The sequence below is a fragment of the Semicossyphus pulcher genome, unplaced genomic scaffold (genome assembly GCF_022749685.1).
Source record: "Semicossyphus pulcher isolate SPU_LCO1_2020_fin unplaced genomic scaffold, fSemPul1.0.p SCAF_8, whole genome shotgun sequence".
Taxonomy (NCBI): Eukaryota; Metazoa; Chordata; class Actinopteri; order Labriformes; family Labridae; genus Semicossyphus; species Semicossyphus pulcher.
The window spans coordinates 26455566-26472956 of NW_027211759.1; the positions used below are offsets into that span (position 1 = coordinate 26455566).

General features: G+C 43.3%; 1 protein-coding gene across 1 annotated transcript in view; it reads left to right on the forward strand.

Annotated features, from left to right (window-relative positions):
- LOC138613370 (NT-3 growth factor receptor-like) overlaps positions 1 to 17391 on the forward strand; it is a 95119-nt gene that overhangs the window by 39947 nt on the left and 37781 nt on the right. Inside the window, exons 5-12 of the mRNA XM_069687033.1 lie at positions 1510 to 1664; positions 2038 to 2180; positions 2595 to 2739; positions 5185 to 5297; positions 8642 to 8825; positions 8944 to 8964; positions 9166 to 9212; positions 16956 to 17058. Of these exons, the coding sequence (XP_069543134.1) occupies positions 1510 to 1664; positions 2038 to 2180; positions 2595 to 2739; positions 5185 to 5297; positions 8642 to 8825; positions 8944 to 8964; positions 9166 to 9212; positions 16956 to 17058 (911 nt within the window). The remainder of the gene's footprint in view (positions 1 to 1509; positions 1665 to 2037; positions 2181 to 2594; positions 2740 to 5184; positions 5298 to 8641; positions 8826 to 8943; positions 8965 to 9165; positions 9213 to 16955; positions 17059 to 17391) is intronic.

Below are 17391 nucleotides of genomic sequence, written 5' to 3' on the forward strand. Positions count from 1 at the left end.
GGATTAGCACAAGAAAATTAAAGGTGATGACTTTAAAGGTGGTATAAAATCATCATAACTGAGTAGTTTAGTTTAAAATCACTGTATTTATCTCTCCCTCCCCACACAGTACTCTTGTCTCTGTTCAATCTGCCCCTACACTTTAATGAAGGTGAGGTTATCAGTGCTGTATTAATGAGAGCAGGTTATCTCCTGCGCAGAGTGAACTTTAACCTCTCTCTCTCCTGCACAGATAGACCAAAGGCTTCTTTTTGGTGTGTCAGAGGACACAGGTTGTGTTTCTGCATGCTGTCAGATAAACGAGGGTCCACCTGGGGGGGGCAACAACATGATTTTAAAGCAGGCTCTGATGAAGGCAGTTTAATTAAGCTGAGCTCACAGGGAGCAGACACGTGTTGGGATGAATCAGCAGCTCTCAGTGAAACAGGCAGGTTTACTAACGTGAGCAGGCAGGTGTAGTCACACTGTTCCCTCCTCCACACTGTGACTCATTCCTGCATCACTTACACTCAAAAACACTGTTAGAAGGTCTGTTCAGACACGTCGTATTATAAAGCAGTTAGTTACAGTTTGACAGTCACTAATATAACTAAATAAGTGTTACAAACAGACACAGATATAATGTGAGGTGCATTAAACTCAGAGAGGACTGAATCAGGTAAAAAGGCCTTTAAATGACCTTATAGTAAAAATAATAATATTGAGTATTTTACATTCAGATGTGATATTAGCCCTAACTGGATGATGTCATCAGATGATGGTCATCACGAAGAGGAGTGAAGCAGATTATTAATCAAAGTAAAGATGAAAGGACGTCGTCATCAGAGCTGATAACTCAAACTCTCTCTCCTCTTTCATAATCATCCTGCTGCTGCAGAGCGGGCTGGGAAGGTAACATCAAAGCATGCCGAGCTGAGCTCATGAGACACACTGAACACAACACACTGAACGTGATCACACAGCAACACACTGAGAGAGAGAGAGTGTTTGTGTGTGTGTATGAGGTGAATCTGAAAAATCACACAGTTTTATCATTGTCTCTAAAAACACATTTTCTGAATGTTGATGATGTAAAAACAGTAAAAATGCTCCTATTGATCCCAGGCAGGGACTCTGTGTGTGTGTGTGTGTGTGTGTGTGTGTGTGTTGGAGCGTTTGCTGAGGGGAAGGAGGTAAAAGTAATGAACATTTGTTGATCTGAACCTGGAGTGGATTTCTTACACGCGCACACACACACACACACACACACACACACAGTAGCTAACATTCATCACAGTGTGTCTGCAGGGTACTAAACAACTCCTCCATCTCTGCTCTGTGTGTGTGCGTGTGTGAGTGTGTGTACTCTGCAGTTGGATCTCAGCTGAAGGTGTCACTCATTATTTCCCTAACAACGGTTGCCGGGGAGCTCTCTGTAATGTGATGTCACAGACACACACTCATTCCTGCAGGTCTCTGTGTGTGACTGATGATTTAACCCTTTCTGTGTGTGTGTGTGTGTGTGCACAGTCACCTGGAGGACGTGATGTTTACCTGTGGCTGTGAGATCCGCTGGCTGCAGCTATGGCAACAGAGAGGGGAGGCAGGGCTTAGCAGCCAGCAGCTTTACTGTGCAGATGACTTCAGGAGGATCCCGCTGCAGGACATGAACATCAGCAGCTGCGGTGAGTCAGCACACACACACGCTTTTGCTGGGGACTACTTTCTGATGCGCAGTAATACACAATGGGGAGAAATAAGAGGGAATGAAGTGTTACACACACACACAGTACTGTTGTCAGGAGGATATATTCAGAGTAACTCTGGTTATAAAGGATCAATTCACTGGGATTTATTGACAGTAAGACAATAGCATCATCAGCCTCATCACACAGTTATTACTCTAATGATTCTGTATTGAATCATCAGAAACTCCAGCTGTGAACACACACGGACCAGCTGGGATCAGAGGAAACCTTTGTCTCACTACATGTGGACTTCATGAAATCAGAATATTAACAGTTATTCTCTCTCTCTCTGTCTCTCTCTCTCTCTCAGACCTGCCTGACATCAGTGTCAGTCACAGTAACCTCACAGTGGTCGAGGGTGATCGAGTGATGGCCATCTGTAACGGCTCAGGATCACCTTTACCTGAGGTGGACTGGCCTGTCAACGGCCTGCACTCCATCAACACACAGGAGGTACACACCCACCCACACGCACGCACACACACACACACACACACACACACACACACACACACACACACACACACACGCACACACACACTTTAAACCTTAATATAATGTAAACAGGTGAGTTGTATAAAGATTCTCCCCGTACAGTTGTCATGAAGAGAGAAATGAGCTATAGAGACCCAAACTGTTTTTTGTACCAGGCTGTAAACATGTTTATTTCTGCTGTAAAGTTTAACATGGGGCTCTATGGGGACTGACTCACTGCTGGAGGCAGCCTCAAATGGACACCAGAGGAACTGCAGCTTCATTTCTCAGCCCTGCAGGTTGCTCCCTTGGTTCTGACTTTATTTACTCACCTGCGTGTATGTGTGTGTGTGTGTGTGTGTATGTGTGTGTATGTATGTGTGTCTTCTTCAGGCCCGAGTGTTGGACAACAACACCATCCACTCCATCAACATCACACTCGTCAACGTCAGCAGGGACGACAACAACTTCCTGTTAACCTGCACCGCCACCAATGTGGTGGGCATGACCAACGCCTCAGTGCAGCTCACTGTGCACTGTGAGTACACACACACACACACACACACACACACACAGCTATTTTCCATTTAATGGTCACTGTAGAAAGCTCTTATTAGTGTTTTCATAGAGGTAAACTGGCCCATCCATCATCATAAGGATGTGTGTGTGTGTGTGTGTGTGTGTGTGTGTGTGTGTGTGTTTACAGTCATGTGACCTACAGAAGGAGCTGTTTGCCTGAATGTGTTATCGTACGTTAAAAGGTCTCATAAATAATCCTGTCACATGTTAAACAGGCCTCAGCAGCAGCAGCAGCAGCAGCACACTTATAGTCACTATAAAGGTGAACACACACTGCAGCTGCTTAACACACACGTTTGTATTTAAAGACTCTGCTGGGTTTGACAGAACTTGAAAGTGATAGTTTGAGAGCAGTGATTGACAGCTGGACACTGAGGCATCTCCGTGTTTCACTGACACAGAGCAGATATTGAGCTCCGTCGTCTCTGCCTGTGTGAGACTCATAAACATCAGCCTGCTAGCACTGTGTCTCTGTCTCAGCTCACTGCTGCACTCACAGCACAGTCAGCCATGTTCGGGCTTAAAGCCAGAGTAATCCTGAGTATTAATCCAGCAGAGAAAAGTCTGCAGAGCCTTTTCTGTCTGTAATAATAGATCAGTTATAATGATTATAATTGTGTGTCTCATGAAACTGACTCACTGTGTGTCGATCAAACATATTTTGAATGTCTGACATCGTTGAAGTGAGTTGATTTCATTCAAGGGCCTACTTTTCATTGTAGCATTGGTGGGGACAACAATTTATTTAATTTATCTTTTCTCTTGCATTATTTAAAATATGATCCATGTCATCAGATCTTCTGGAAGTCTCAGAAGAGTTTAGCTGACAGAGAGTGAGGACACTCTCCTGCCTGTTGAAGGAATTATGAATTCAGAAACAAATTATTGTTTCATCACCGCTTGAAACTGAAAAGAAGGAATTACTTTAATAAATGAACTCCATTCTCTGTGTCTTTATCTCCACCTCAGTAACTTGTATTTGTAGCAGTGAATAGGTTTTATCCTTTATTTTATCCATTAATTATAATGGATAATCAGTATGGATGTGTCCCTACCATCCCTACCCAATTCTACGCCTTTGATTTAATTGAAAAGTAAGAAATAAACCAGATAATCTCTGCCGCATATAGCTAAGCTACACAACTTTTTGAGAGACATAAACACACATTAAGACCCATAACTCAGCAATAATACACAAACCAAGATGTGATCTATAAAACAACACTGTGAGCCTGATTCACTAAAGGATTGTTCGGCTTTTGTGCCCACTAAACCTGTGCATATGAGACGAACAAACTCTGCTTCATTCTCCCAGCACACACTGTTGTAGCCATTTCTGTTAAGAATACATTTAAACTTTTATACATTCATTTTTGCTTCCTTTAAAATGTTACCTTAATTTAATGATAAAATGTATTTAATTATGAATATAATTTTATAAACTTACCCTTTTGATCAGCTTCTACAGAGGTGTAGGTTTTTGTCAGATGCTAGCTGCTCAGTGCCAATTTTGACTACACACTCGTTGTCACTTACCAAGTACTAATTTCTCTTTATAACACAAGTTTATTAGTTAACTTATTCTTTTTGTTACCTTTTGAGTTTATTTAGAATTTTGGAATCGTTTTTGTCGGTATTTTTGCCCAGTTTTTGTAAAATAAATTATTCAAAGTGGAACAAGATCTTAGGAGTGCGTCTTTAAAACCACAGACTCTACCCGTTAAAGGCATCGGCCTTTTGCCGTGACACACGCAGAGGGTTAAATGCACCCCAAAGTCCGCTGCAGAGCAAACAGCGTCTCTGTGCTCTGGTGCTGTTTGCTGTATTTAAATGAGTCATTATGCAGAAATACCCCTTTTCTATGTAAATGAGCCTAGTGGCAAAAAGCCCCTAATTCACAAACGGCAGCACTAACTGCACCGTGCAGTTAGAGTGAAAATATTACCGTCTTCAGAAAGCTGGCGGGAACTTATGCGCGTGTTTGTGCTTGAATATCATCAGTGCAGTTTGCTTTGTGAATCAGACCCTGAGACGGAGCCGACAGTGGGGGCAAACGATCGCAATTTATGGAGCTATCAGCGGCAGCAGTTCAGTCTTAGTGAATTCTCCTCTTTAAATACAAACACAAACTGTACATCAGACAAACTCTGTCAGTATTTTCTGAGCATCTGCATCTTCTTCTCACAGCAGGACAGTTGTGTGTGTGTACGTGTGTGTTAATGTACAGAGTGAGGAAACTGCAAACTGCGTGTCAGTCAACAGAGGAACATGAGAACACACACACACACACACACATATCCTCACTGAGCTGTGACATCACATCAGACCTCACTGTAGAGCAGGAACATGTGACAGTGTTAATCTCTCCCATGTCTCGTCCTCCTGTCCTCTGTTGTCTGCTCAGTTCGTCCGTCCATCGTGAAGCTCAAAGAGCCTGAGCGCCGCCATGACACCTGCATAGAGTTCACTGTGCGGGGGTCGCCCCACCCCACCCTGCGCTGGTTCTACAGAGACAAGGTGCGTTTGATTTATCCGTCATTGTGTCTGTCAGGTTCAGTTTCTGAGTCTCTCTGAACATTCAGTCTTTACCTGTGTGAATGAAACTCTGTCCATGTAATACAGCATGCAAAAACAAAGCAGGTATTATGTTTCAATATGGAAAAAATGGTTGAAAAGTGTGCGTAAAAAACAACATTAGATTTACTCAGAAACTGTTATTCTTGAGATTTTTTCGCCTGTCCAACTGTCTCCACTGAGTGGAAGTTTCACTGTATCTAGCAAGTCACAGGTGGGCTGAAACATGGTGGTTTGTAACTGCAGGAAAAAACAGATTTATTTCACTTTGGTTTTAACATTTAGGCTGCATGAGGAATGACGTGGACCAATGCACATTCAGATAAGCATGATGTTGAGTCATGTAAACCTGTGAGGCTGTTAGAACATAAAATCATTTAATCTGGGCGGTTAGTGAGTATTGTGGTTCTATGGTGTTTTATGGTGGTTCATGGTGGTTCATGGTCTTTTATGGTGTTTTATGGTGTTTCATAGTGGTTCATGGTGGTTTATGTTCTTTTATGGTGGTTCATGGTGGTTTATGGTCTTTTATGGTGGTTCATGTTGTTTTATGGTGGTGCATGGTGTTTTATGGTGGTTCATGGTGGTTTATTGTGGTTTATGGTGGTTTATGGTTGTTCAGGGTGGTTCATGGTGGTTTATGGTGGTTCATAGTGGTTCATGGTGGTTTATGGTGGTTCATAGTGGTTCATGGTGGTTTATGGTCTTTTATGGTGGTGCATGGTGGTGCATGGTGTTTTATGGTGGTTCATGGTGTTTTATGGTGGTTCATGGTGTTTTATGGTGGTTGATGGTCTTTTATGGTGATTCATGGTGTTTTATGGTGGTTTATGGTCTTTTATGGTGGTTCATGGTGGTTTATGGTGTTTTATGGTGGTGCATGGTGGTGCATGGTGTTTTATGGTGGTTTATGGTCTTTTATGGTGGTTTATAGTGGTTCATGGTGTTTCATGGTGGTTTATGGTCTTTTATGGTGGTTCACGGTGGTTCATGGTGTTTTATGGTGGTTTATGGTCTTTTATGGTGGTTCATGGTGGTTCATAGTGGTTTATGGTCTTTTATGGTGGTTCATGGTGGTTTATGGTGGTGCATGGTGGTGCATGGTGTTTTATGGTGGTTTATGGTCTTTTATGGTGGTTTATAGTGGTTCATGGTGGTTTATGGTGGTTCATGGTGGTTCATGGTGTTTTATGGTGGTTTGTGGTGGTTTATGGTGTTTTATGGTGGGTCATGGTGGTTTATGGTGGGTCATGGTGGTTTATGGTGGTTCATGGTGGTTCATGGTGTTTTATGGTGGTTTGTGGTGGTGCATGGTGTTTTATGGTGGTTTATGGTCTTTTATGGTGGTTTATAGTGGTTCATGGTGGTTTATGGTGGTTCATGGTGGTTCATGGTGTTTTATGGTGGTTTGTGGTGGTTCATGGTGTTTTATGGTCTTTTATGGTGGTGCATGGTGGTGCATGGTGGTGCATGGTGTTTTATGGTGGTTCATGGTGTTTTATGGTGGTTGATGGTCTTTTATGGTGGTTCATGGTGTTTTATGGTGGTTTATGGTCTTTTATGGTGGTTTATGGTGGTGCATGGTGGTGCATGGTGTTTTATGGTGGTTTATGGTCTTTTATGGTGGTTTATAGTGGTTCATGGTGTTTTATGGTGGTTTATGGTCTTTTATGGTGGTTCACGGTGGTTCATGGTGTTTTATGGTGGTTTATGGTCTTTTATGGTGGTTCATGGTGGTGCATGGTGGTGCATGGTGTTTTATGGTGGTTTATGGTCTTTTATGGTGGTTTATAGTGGTTCATGGTGGTTTATGGTGGTTCATGGTGGTTCATGGTGTTTTATGGTGGTTTGTGGTGGTTCATGGTGTTTTATGGTGGGTCATGGTGGTTTATGGTGGGTCATGGTGGTTTATGGTGGTTCATGGTGGTTCATGGTGTTTTATGGTGGTTTGTGGTGGTGCATGGTGTTTTATGGTGGTTTATGGTCTTTTATGGTGGTTTATAGTGGTTCATGGTGGTTCATGGTGTTTTATGGTGGTTTGTGGTGGTTCATGGTGTTTTATGGTGGGTCATGGTGGTTTATGGTGGGTCATGGTGGTTTATGGTGGTTCATGGTGGTTTATGGTGTTTTATGGTGGTTTGTGGTTGTTCATGGTGTTTTGTGGTGGTTCATATTGTTGTTTTACGTTGTTTTATGGTGGTTCATGGTGGTTTATGGTGGTTTGTGGTGGTTCATGGTGTTTTATGGTGGTTCATATTGTTGTTTTATGGTGGTTTATGGTGGTTTATGGTCTTTTATGGTGGTTCATGGTGTTTTATGGTGGTTTGTGGTGGTTCATGGTGTTTTATGGTGGGTCATGGTGGTTTATGGTGGTTCATGGTGGTTTATGGTGTTTTATCGTGGTTTATAGTTGTTCATGGTGGTTCATGGTGGTTTGTGGTAGTTTATGGTGTTTTATGGTGGTTCATATTGTTGTTTTACGGTGTTTTATGGTGGTTCATAGTGGTTTATAGTGGTTCATGGTGGTTCATGGTGTTTTATGGTGGTTCATAGTGGTTTACGGTGTTTTATGGTGGTCCATGGTGGTCCATGGTGGATTATGGTGTTTTATGGTGGATGATGGTTGTTTTTAGTGGTTCATGGTGTTTTATGGTGGTTTACTGTGGTTCATGGTGGTTTATAGTGGTTCATGGTGGTTTATGGTGGTCTATGGTGGTTTATAGTGGTTAATGGTGGTTTATGGCCTTTTATGGTGGTTCATGGTGGTTCATGGTGGTTTATGGTGGTCCATGGTGTTTTATGGTGGTTGATGGTGGTTTATGGTGTTTTATGGTGGTTTATGGTGGTTCATGGTGGTTCATGGTGGTTAATGGTTTTTCATGGTGGTTCATGGTGGTTAATGGTTTTTCATGGTGGTTCATAGTGGTTTATGGTGGCTTATGGTGGTTGATGGTGGTGTATGGTGGTTCATGGTGGTTCATGGTGGTGTATGGTGGTTCATGGTGGTGTATGGTGGTTCATGGTGGTTTATAGTGGTTTATAGTGGTTTATTGTGGTTCATGGTGGTTTATGGTGGTTCATGGTGGTTTTTGGTGCTTCATGGTGGTTCATGCTGGTGTATGGTGTTTTATGGTGCTTCATGTTGCTTCATGGTGGTTTATGGTGGTTCATGGTGGGGTATGGTGGTTCACCGTGGTTCTTGCTGGTTTATGGTGGTTCATGGTGTTTTATGGTGGTTTATTTATATTCTTTATTGATATGATGTCTGTCCATTGCTCTTATGTCAGGAGATCACGCACACAGAGTATGTGCGTCCTGACATGGATATCTATCAGGACTACATCGAGGGTTGTCTCACCTTTAAAAACCCCACTCACCACAACAATGGAAACTACACTCTGGAGGCCACCAACTACTTGGGAACAGCCAGCAACATCGTGTACGGACACTTCCTCGACAAACCCTTCGACGGTGAGTCAGGACGTAGAGGATGTAGAGTTGCTGCTGGTACAGTGAATGGACTGACTCCATCTAATTTACATTTTAAACATGAACCTTCAACCAATCTCACTGTCTCCGCTCTTTACAGGTCCAGAGGATTATGATTATGGTAAGTACTTATTCATGTTGAAATGGATCCAAATGTTCATGCTGATTAGTTAAAATATATTTACAACGCAAAGATCTCATTTAATGATGATGATCTGGGTGATTTTATGTGTTTGTGTGTGTGTGTGTGTGTGTTCGTGTGATGTGTTCAGTCAGCTGCAGTGAACTCTGTGTTTCTCCTGTTTCTCTGTTTCTTTCTCAGTGACTCCGACTGCAGAGACACACAAACCTGAGGAGGACACGTTTGGGGTAAATATTCATCATGTTCAGTGTTTGTTCCTTTGACCTCCATCAGTCAGTGTCTCAGTCTGTCCCTCAGTGTTGTGTTTGTAAAGGGCATTCCACTATTTCATGTTGCAGGATGTCACATCTGAGGTAAAAAGAGTACTGCAACATTCTACTCGAGTAGAAGCACTGTAACATAAATCAGTGTAAAAGTTACTAACGTGTCATATGACGTGTAACGAGGCAGCGGTAGACCAGCCAGTCCGGTGTCCTGCAAGGTAAAATGAGGTTTTTGTTAATGGAGTCTGGTGACTTTGAAGAGAGCGATCTAACAGCTGTTTCTGGTTAAACAAAAAATGTAAGTAACCTTAACACAAAATCGCCTCTTAATTTTTACCAACACAAACTGCCTCACATTATACATAATGTTCACCACACGTGTGCCACAGCTGTGTGTTTCCCCGTTGCACAGGCCAAACTCTCCTCTGTCTCATGGTTCACTCATATTATGCGTTGGGTCCGGGTAGTTGAAGCCCAGGGGTCTGTTTCACAAAGCAGGTCCAACAAACTGTGAGTCTAACCCTGAACTCTGAGTTGATCTACTCTGAGATAGGAAACTCTGAGTTTTCGGTTCCAGAACAGCTGATTTGAGTTAGTTTGATCAACTCAGAGTAGTTTCACCTAGAGTTAAGCGCGTGCACCACAACTATAAAAAGACAGCATCAATGGAGCCCTGATTCGACGAGTCACCATGGCAATGGGGAAGGGGAGCTGCGTTTTTCACCCCACTAAAATTGGTCATCTTAATGCGCTCATGCAGCGAGTTTGAACATGTTTTTAGAAAGAAGTGCAAAACCGCTGCAGCTGCAAAAGAGAGGGAGACGGCGTGGGAGAACATTGCTGCTCGGGTCAATGCGTAAGTTTAAATGTTGTCCTTTGCAATCACAATATTACAGGGGAAAACTGCTTCAGTGGTTAACCTATTAATTTATTTCATTTAGGTGCAATCCTGCGGGGGAGAAGCTCACTTGACAGCAGCTTAAGATTAAATATAGAAACATACAGTTGCCTTACTCAAGTGCTCTGCATCTCCGACATTGTACAAAAAACGCAGCGCAACACACAATATCTGCTGGGATGTGAGAGCATGACTACGGTTGGTAATGTTGCACATGTAAGGACGGATTAGGTTGTGTATGTAGATGATGGACTGTGACGTGAAAATTGTCTGGAAATGCTAGAACATCTATGCACGGTCTGATAACCATATCCCGACGAATATTTAATTCTCTGCGCAGTAATGCTGCACCTTCATCCACGGGATCGTTATCAAAAGTACATGCCATGTTAGTGAAAAAAGTCGCCACCTACTGTGCCTACTGGACTTCTAATATAGGCCTACTGACTGATTTTTTTAATGATTTTTTTGAATAACAGACGGCAGAACTATGCTACGCCAAAACTCGCCTGCTGACTGAATGAATGAGGAAATCAAATACCGTGTGTGGCTGAAAGAGGGCGGAGACAGAGAGAAACTCGAGGTTCATTGAGAAAAACCTGCTCGCGACCAGGTTAGGTTCATAGAGTCTGTTACTACGGTAACTGACCGAGAGCTTAAGTTACCTCTCTCTGTGAAACAGGCTAGAGTTACCTCCCTTTGTGAAACCGAAAACTCAGAGTTTCCCTCATTTCAGGGTTAACAGACTCAGAGTTTTCAGTAAACCTGCTTTGTGAAACGGACCCCAGCTGTCCTTCTTCACTTTGGAGTGAAAATCAACCAGCACTGCTGTTTTGAAGCGATGCATGACACTTTGATCGGATTAGTCTAGACTCTTTGTTATGTTATTTAAAGAGAGGCCCAACATGAATCACCATGAGTAGCACTTAGCAATATTCGGCTCATTGGCAGAAAAACTTCCTTTAACAGGCAGAAACCTCGAGCAGAACCAGACTCATGTTGAACAGCCATCTGCCTCAACTGGACGGGCCGAAAATGGGATAGAAGGAGATGCAGGATAGAGACAGGCAAAGAGAGCAACAACAACATATGTCCTTGTTACAACAACAACAACAGACACATACTTATGGTTACAATGCCAACAATAGTGGTACACAAGTGTGAAAATTAGCAAAAAAAAAATTAGCAAGAGAAGCATAGTAATGATAAAGTCTGAGGTAATCGTAATTGTAACAGTTGAAGTCAACAGGTCTACTATTAGCATTAGCAGCAACAATAATGATACTATGGGGAAGACTGATGTTAGTAGTTGTTGTAGTCGAGCAGGTCCATAGCAGCAGGTGGTCTGCAGCAACGATCCCCAGGAACCTACCAGACAAGGGAGCACAAGAACTCCCGGGAAGATATATGGTTAGTAATGTTAATGGGACCAGAAGATACAGAGTTAATGAGCTGCATTAATAGAGAGAAAGAGAGGAGCTTGGTGTATCAGATCCCCCCAGCAGTCTAAACCTATAGTAGCATAACTATGGCTCTACCTCCAACGCTACTCTTAGAGACTTTAGGTACCACAAGCAGGCCTGCATCCTGGGAGCGCAATGTTCTAGAGGGGTAATATGGCACTATGAGCTCTTTAAGATATGATGGTGCCTGACCATTAAGAGCTTTGTGAGTAAGAAGAAGAAGGATTTTAAATTCTATTCTAGATTTTACAGGAAGCCAGTGCAGAGAGGCTAATACAGGAGAGATGTGATCTCTCTTCCTCGTTCTTGTCAGCAGACGTGCTGCAGCATTTTGTACCAGCTGCAGAGTTTTTAGTGACTTATTAGGGCAGCCTGATAGTAACGAGTTACAATAATCCAACCTGGAAGTAACGAATGCATGGACTAGTTTTTCTGCATCGTTTTGAGACAAGACCTGATTTTTGTTGCGAAGATGAAAGAAGGCTGTCCTTGATATTTGTTTTATGTGGGAGATGAAGGACATATCCTGATCAAATAGAACTCCCAGATTCCTAACAGTAGTGCTGGATGCCAGGCTGATGCCATCTAGGGCAGCTATATCATTAGAGAAAGAATCTCTGAGGTGTTTTGGGCCGAGCACAATAACTTCAGTTTTGTCTGAATTAAGTAGCAGAAAGTTTCTAGTCATCCAGATCTTTATGTCTTTAAGGCATGCTTCTAGTTTAGATAGGCGATTGGTTTCGTCTGGCTTCATAGATAAGTATAATTGAGTATCATCTGCATAACAATGAACATTAATGGAGTGTTTCCTCATGATATTACCCAGAGGAAGCATATATAAGGTAAAAAGAATCGGTCTGAGCACAGAACCTTGTGGAACTCCATGACTAACTTTGGTTTGCATAGAGGACACATCATGAACATTAACAAACTGAGATCAATCTGATAAATAAGATTTAAACCAATTTAATGCAGATCCTGTAATGAACATTAACTGTTCTAGTCTCTGTAACAGGATGTGATGGTCATTGTGTCGAAAGCGGCACTAAGATCTAACAGGACGAGTACAGAGAGAAGTCCTCTGTCTGAAGCAGTAAGTAGATCATTTGAAACTCGCACAAGTAATGTCTCAGTGCTGAGGTGGACCCTAAATCCTGACTGAAAGTCCTCAAATAAACTGTTGTTATGAAGAAAGTCACATAATTGATTAGCGACTGCTTTCTCGAGGATCTTTGAAATAAATATATTGATCATATCTAGTAAAGAAGTGCTAATTGAGGGAAAGACTTCCTGAAGCAGCTTGGTTGGAATCGGGTCTAAAAGACAGGTTGATGGTTTAGACGAAGATATCAGAGAATTTAGCTCAGGAAGGTCAATTGGAGAAAAACAGTGTAAACATCAGGTGTTTGAGCAGTTTCCAAAGATACATCTGCACCAGTTAACGGTAGGAGGTTACAGAGTCTCTAATCTTTAGGATTTTGTCATTAAAGAAGCTCATGAAATCATCACTGCTGAGGCCTACAGGAATACATGGCTCAGTGGAGCTCTAACTCTATGTCAGCCTGGCTAAAGTGCTGAAAAGGTACCTGGGATTGTTTTTATGTTCTTCTAAGAGGGAGGAGTAGTAGACACCTCGAGCATGCCGTAGGGCCTTCCTGTATTTATTAAGACTATTTTGCCAGATTAAACGAGATTCTTCTGTTTTGGTGGATTGCCACATTCTTTCAAATTTACACGACATTTGCTTCAGGTTACGAGTTTCTGAGTCGTACCATGAAGCTAGACTCTATCGTTTGATAATCTTTTTTAAGGGGGCAATCGAGTCTCGAGTACTTCTCAGCAAACCTGCAGTACTATCAACAAACTGATCAAGCTGAGAGGGACTAACATTAGCATCAGAGCTTTCTGTAGTAAACAGATGTGGTATAGAATTAAAAGCAGCTGGAATTGTTTCCTTAAATGTAGCTACAGTCCTATCAGACAAACATCTTGCGAGTGCATTTTTGTTAACTGGAGAGTAGTCGGTTAATAGGACATCGAATGTGACTAAATAGTGATCTGATAAAAGAGGATTTTGTGGAAAGACAATTAAGTTTTCGGTTTCAAGGCCATAAGCTAGAACAAGGTGGAGGGTTTGGTTAAAGCGGTGAGTAGGCTGGTTTACACTTTGAGTGAAACCAATAGAGTCCAAAAGGGACATAAATGCCATGCTAAGACTATCATTATCAACATCTACATGAATATTGAAGTCCCCTACACCATCCCCCGACTCCACTCAACAGCTACAGCTTATCACCTCCACCTCCCCCAGCACCTCAGCAGCCCCCTCCCCTCACACCTCAGCAACAACTCTCTCTATCATGAGGATTTTTAAGAGACAGAACCCCCGCAAAGCAACCGGACTGGACTCTGTCTCCCCCTCCACCCTGAAGCACTGTGCCAATCAGCTGTCTCCGATGTTCAGACATCTTCAACACCTCACTAGAGACCTGCCTTGTGCCAGCCTGCTTCAAGGCCTCCACCATCATTCCTGTCCCCAAAAAGCCGAGGACCACAGGACTTAATGACTACAGACCCGTCGCCCTGACCTCTGTGGTAATGAAGTCCTTTGAGCGCCTGGTGCTCTCACACCTCAAAGACATCACAGACCCTCTCCTGGACCCCCTGCAGTTCGCCTACAGAGCCAACAGGTCCGTAGACGACGCAGTCAACATGGCCCTCCACTTCATCCTCCAGCATCTGGACTCAGCAGGAACCCATGCCAGGATCCTGTTTGTGGATTTCAGCTCTGCCTTTAACACTATCATCCCGGCTCTGCTTCAGGATAAGCTCTCCCAGCTGAACGTGCCCGACTCCACCTGCAGGTGGATCATAGACTTCCAGTGTGACAGGAGGCAGCACGTGAAGCTGGGGATACACGTCTCTGACTCCAGGACCATCAGCACCGGCTTCCCTCAAGGCTGCGTTCTTTCCCCTCTGTTCTTCTCCCTGTACACCAACAGCTGCACCTCCAGTCATCAGTCTGTCAAGCTCCTGAATTTCGTGGACGACACCACCCTCATTGGACTCATCTCTGGTGGGGACGAGTCTGCCTGCAGGTGGGAGCTGACCATTTGGTGACCTGGTGTGGTGAGAACAACCTGGAGCTTAATGCTCTGAAGGCAGTGGAGATGGTTGTGGATTTTAGAAAGACAGCAACCACACCCGCCCCCATCACCATCAGCGACTCAACTGTTTCCACTGTGGAGTCTTTCCGCTTCCTGGAGACCATCATCAGCCAGGACCTCAGGTGGGAGCTGAACATCGGCTCCCTCATCAAAAAGGGACAGCAGAGGATGTACTTCCTGCGGCAGCTGAAGAAGTTCAACCTGCCACAGACAATGATGGTGCACTTCTACACCGCCATCATTGAGTCCACCTCCAGGACCCTGAGGCGTGCAGGTAATGTTGTGGCCAACCCCTCTCACCCCGGTCACAGTCTCATTGAGACCCTCCCCTCTGGCAAGAGGCTGCGCTCCATTAGGACCAAAACCACCCGACACAGGAACAGTTTCTTCCCCTCTGCTGCCAGCCTCGTCAACAAGGCCCGACCCCACCCCCCTACGTGACATGGACTCTCATCCAGCCCCTCAGTCACTCAACACTTAATGAATGTTTAAGACTCTAATTCAGACTATGTGTTACATTAACGCACACTGGACTCTTATATTGTCTGTACACTGCACTATTGGTATTCCTAACTTATACTTTATACTGTAAGCTTTTGCACTCACTAATATCCTGCACATCTGTACAGTTTTTAATCACACCTGTTGTACATGTTTTGTATTATACGTATTGCTTTTTATATTTTTGTTCTTATTACCTGTTTTTTATGTTACTCTATTTAAGATTTGTACTTATTTTTATTCTGTTCTGTGTTAATTGTTGCACCAAAACCACCAAAAGAAATTCCTTGTATGTGTAAACCTACTTGGCAACAAACCTGATTCTGATTCTTCCTGACACAGCCAAGTCTCAGTTAAAGAGAGTAAATCATTATGATCATCTGATATCAGATCGTTCACTAATAGAGCTTTAGATGACAGGGATCTGATATTTAACAGACCACATTTAATTCTCATATTTTTTGGCATAACTTCAGTTGTTTTTTTAATTTTTATTAAATTTTTTTGATTTACTCCTTTTTTATTTAAGTTTGAATTAACTGTAATAAAAGGCCTGGGTCGGGGGGGGCAGACACAGTCTCTATAACATTAACATTGTGGCTGGGAAACTGCTCACAGGGAAGCTCAGAGGAGTGTGTAGGACTACAGCTCTGCCTCCTGGTCTCAACTCTGGCTTGTCTGGTTTTACGACTAACAAACTTAGCCATATTACGAGACAAAAGAGCTGCACCATCCAAAGTGGGATGAATGCCGTCTCTTCCTATCTGACCAGGCTTTACCCAGAATGTCTGCCAGTTATCTATGAAGCCCACATCGTTTGCTGGGCACCACCTCGACAGCCAGCGGTTGAATGATGACATGCAGCTGTACATGTCATCACTCGTCAGATTGGGCAGGGGTCCAGAGAAAACTACGGAGTCCGACATCATCTTTGCAAATGCACACACCGACTCAACATTAATTTTACTGACTTTGAGTCCAGAGCAGATAGTTTCATAGCTGATCCTCTGATGTGTCCTCAGTCTGAGAGCTGCTCACTGATGTTAATGTGGTCATTTTGAAGATCTCAGTTCGTTCTCTTTGGTGGCACCTGTGGCGTAATTGTGGGAGCACACTTCCCAGATATCCAGACAGTGCTGCATGTGTGACGTCCACGGTCGGCGCCGGTTGTAACTCTTGATTTTCCTGGCTGACGGTCGCTTTCCTTTTCAGACTGTTTGCTTCATCTGAGCGTCGAGTATGTTTCTTTTTCTCTGGATTTTCACTTCTTGTTGAAGTTGTATCTGTAGTCATCCATCTTTCCTTTGTTCAGCCATAGTAGATTACTGTTTACTCGCAACACTTGCAGAGAGCGGAAAAGCAGCCGCTTAGCTCCGCCTACCCTCTCTGGCAGACCAACCACTGCTGGTTGATGGAAAACGCGTCACTAACTGGGACACCCAGTCCATAATAATACTATATACTGCAAATGCAAAGGCTTTCATCAGTGGGCCATAGGCTCAGTTACCATTGTGTTACCTCATTCAGAGAGAGAGAGAGACTAACAGACATTTATTTACATGAAAACCTTCCAGATTATATCTTTAAAGACTCCTTCTTTTACTGTGATCGACTGGATTGAGTTGAGTGTATCTGCTGTGATGTTCTGACTCTATTTCCTCCTCCTCCTCCTCCTCAGGTGTCCATAGCCGTGGGTCTGGCAGGGTTCGCCTGTGTGATGCTGGTGGTTCTCTTCCTGCTCATCAACAAGTATGGCCGACGCTCCAAGTTCGGAATGAAGGGTAAGAAGCTGGTTTATGTGTGAGCTCTGTGTGTCTGAACATCAGGCTGCTCTTTAATCAGAGGGAGGTGTTGGTCCTGAATAAAGCTGAGGTTTCCCAACATCCATCTGAGCCTTTGCTCTACAGGTTTCAGCTGGTCTGAAGAACATCTGTTGATCACTGGCTGGCTGTTTGGTCCTGTTTGTTACAGACAGTCGCTGTTCTGAGAGTCTTAGAAAGTGCTGAGCTGTGTTTGTAACAAATCTGAAGGTGATGAGAGTTAGACTCACAAGACTGTGAGATTAATAAGAAGGTCAATCAGTCAGGAAACTCTGCTGTTAGAATCACCTGTGA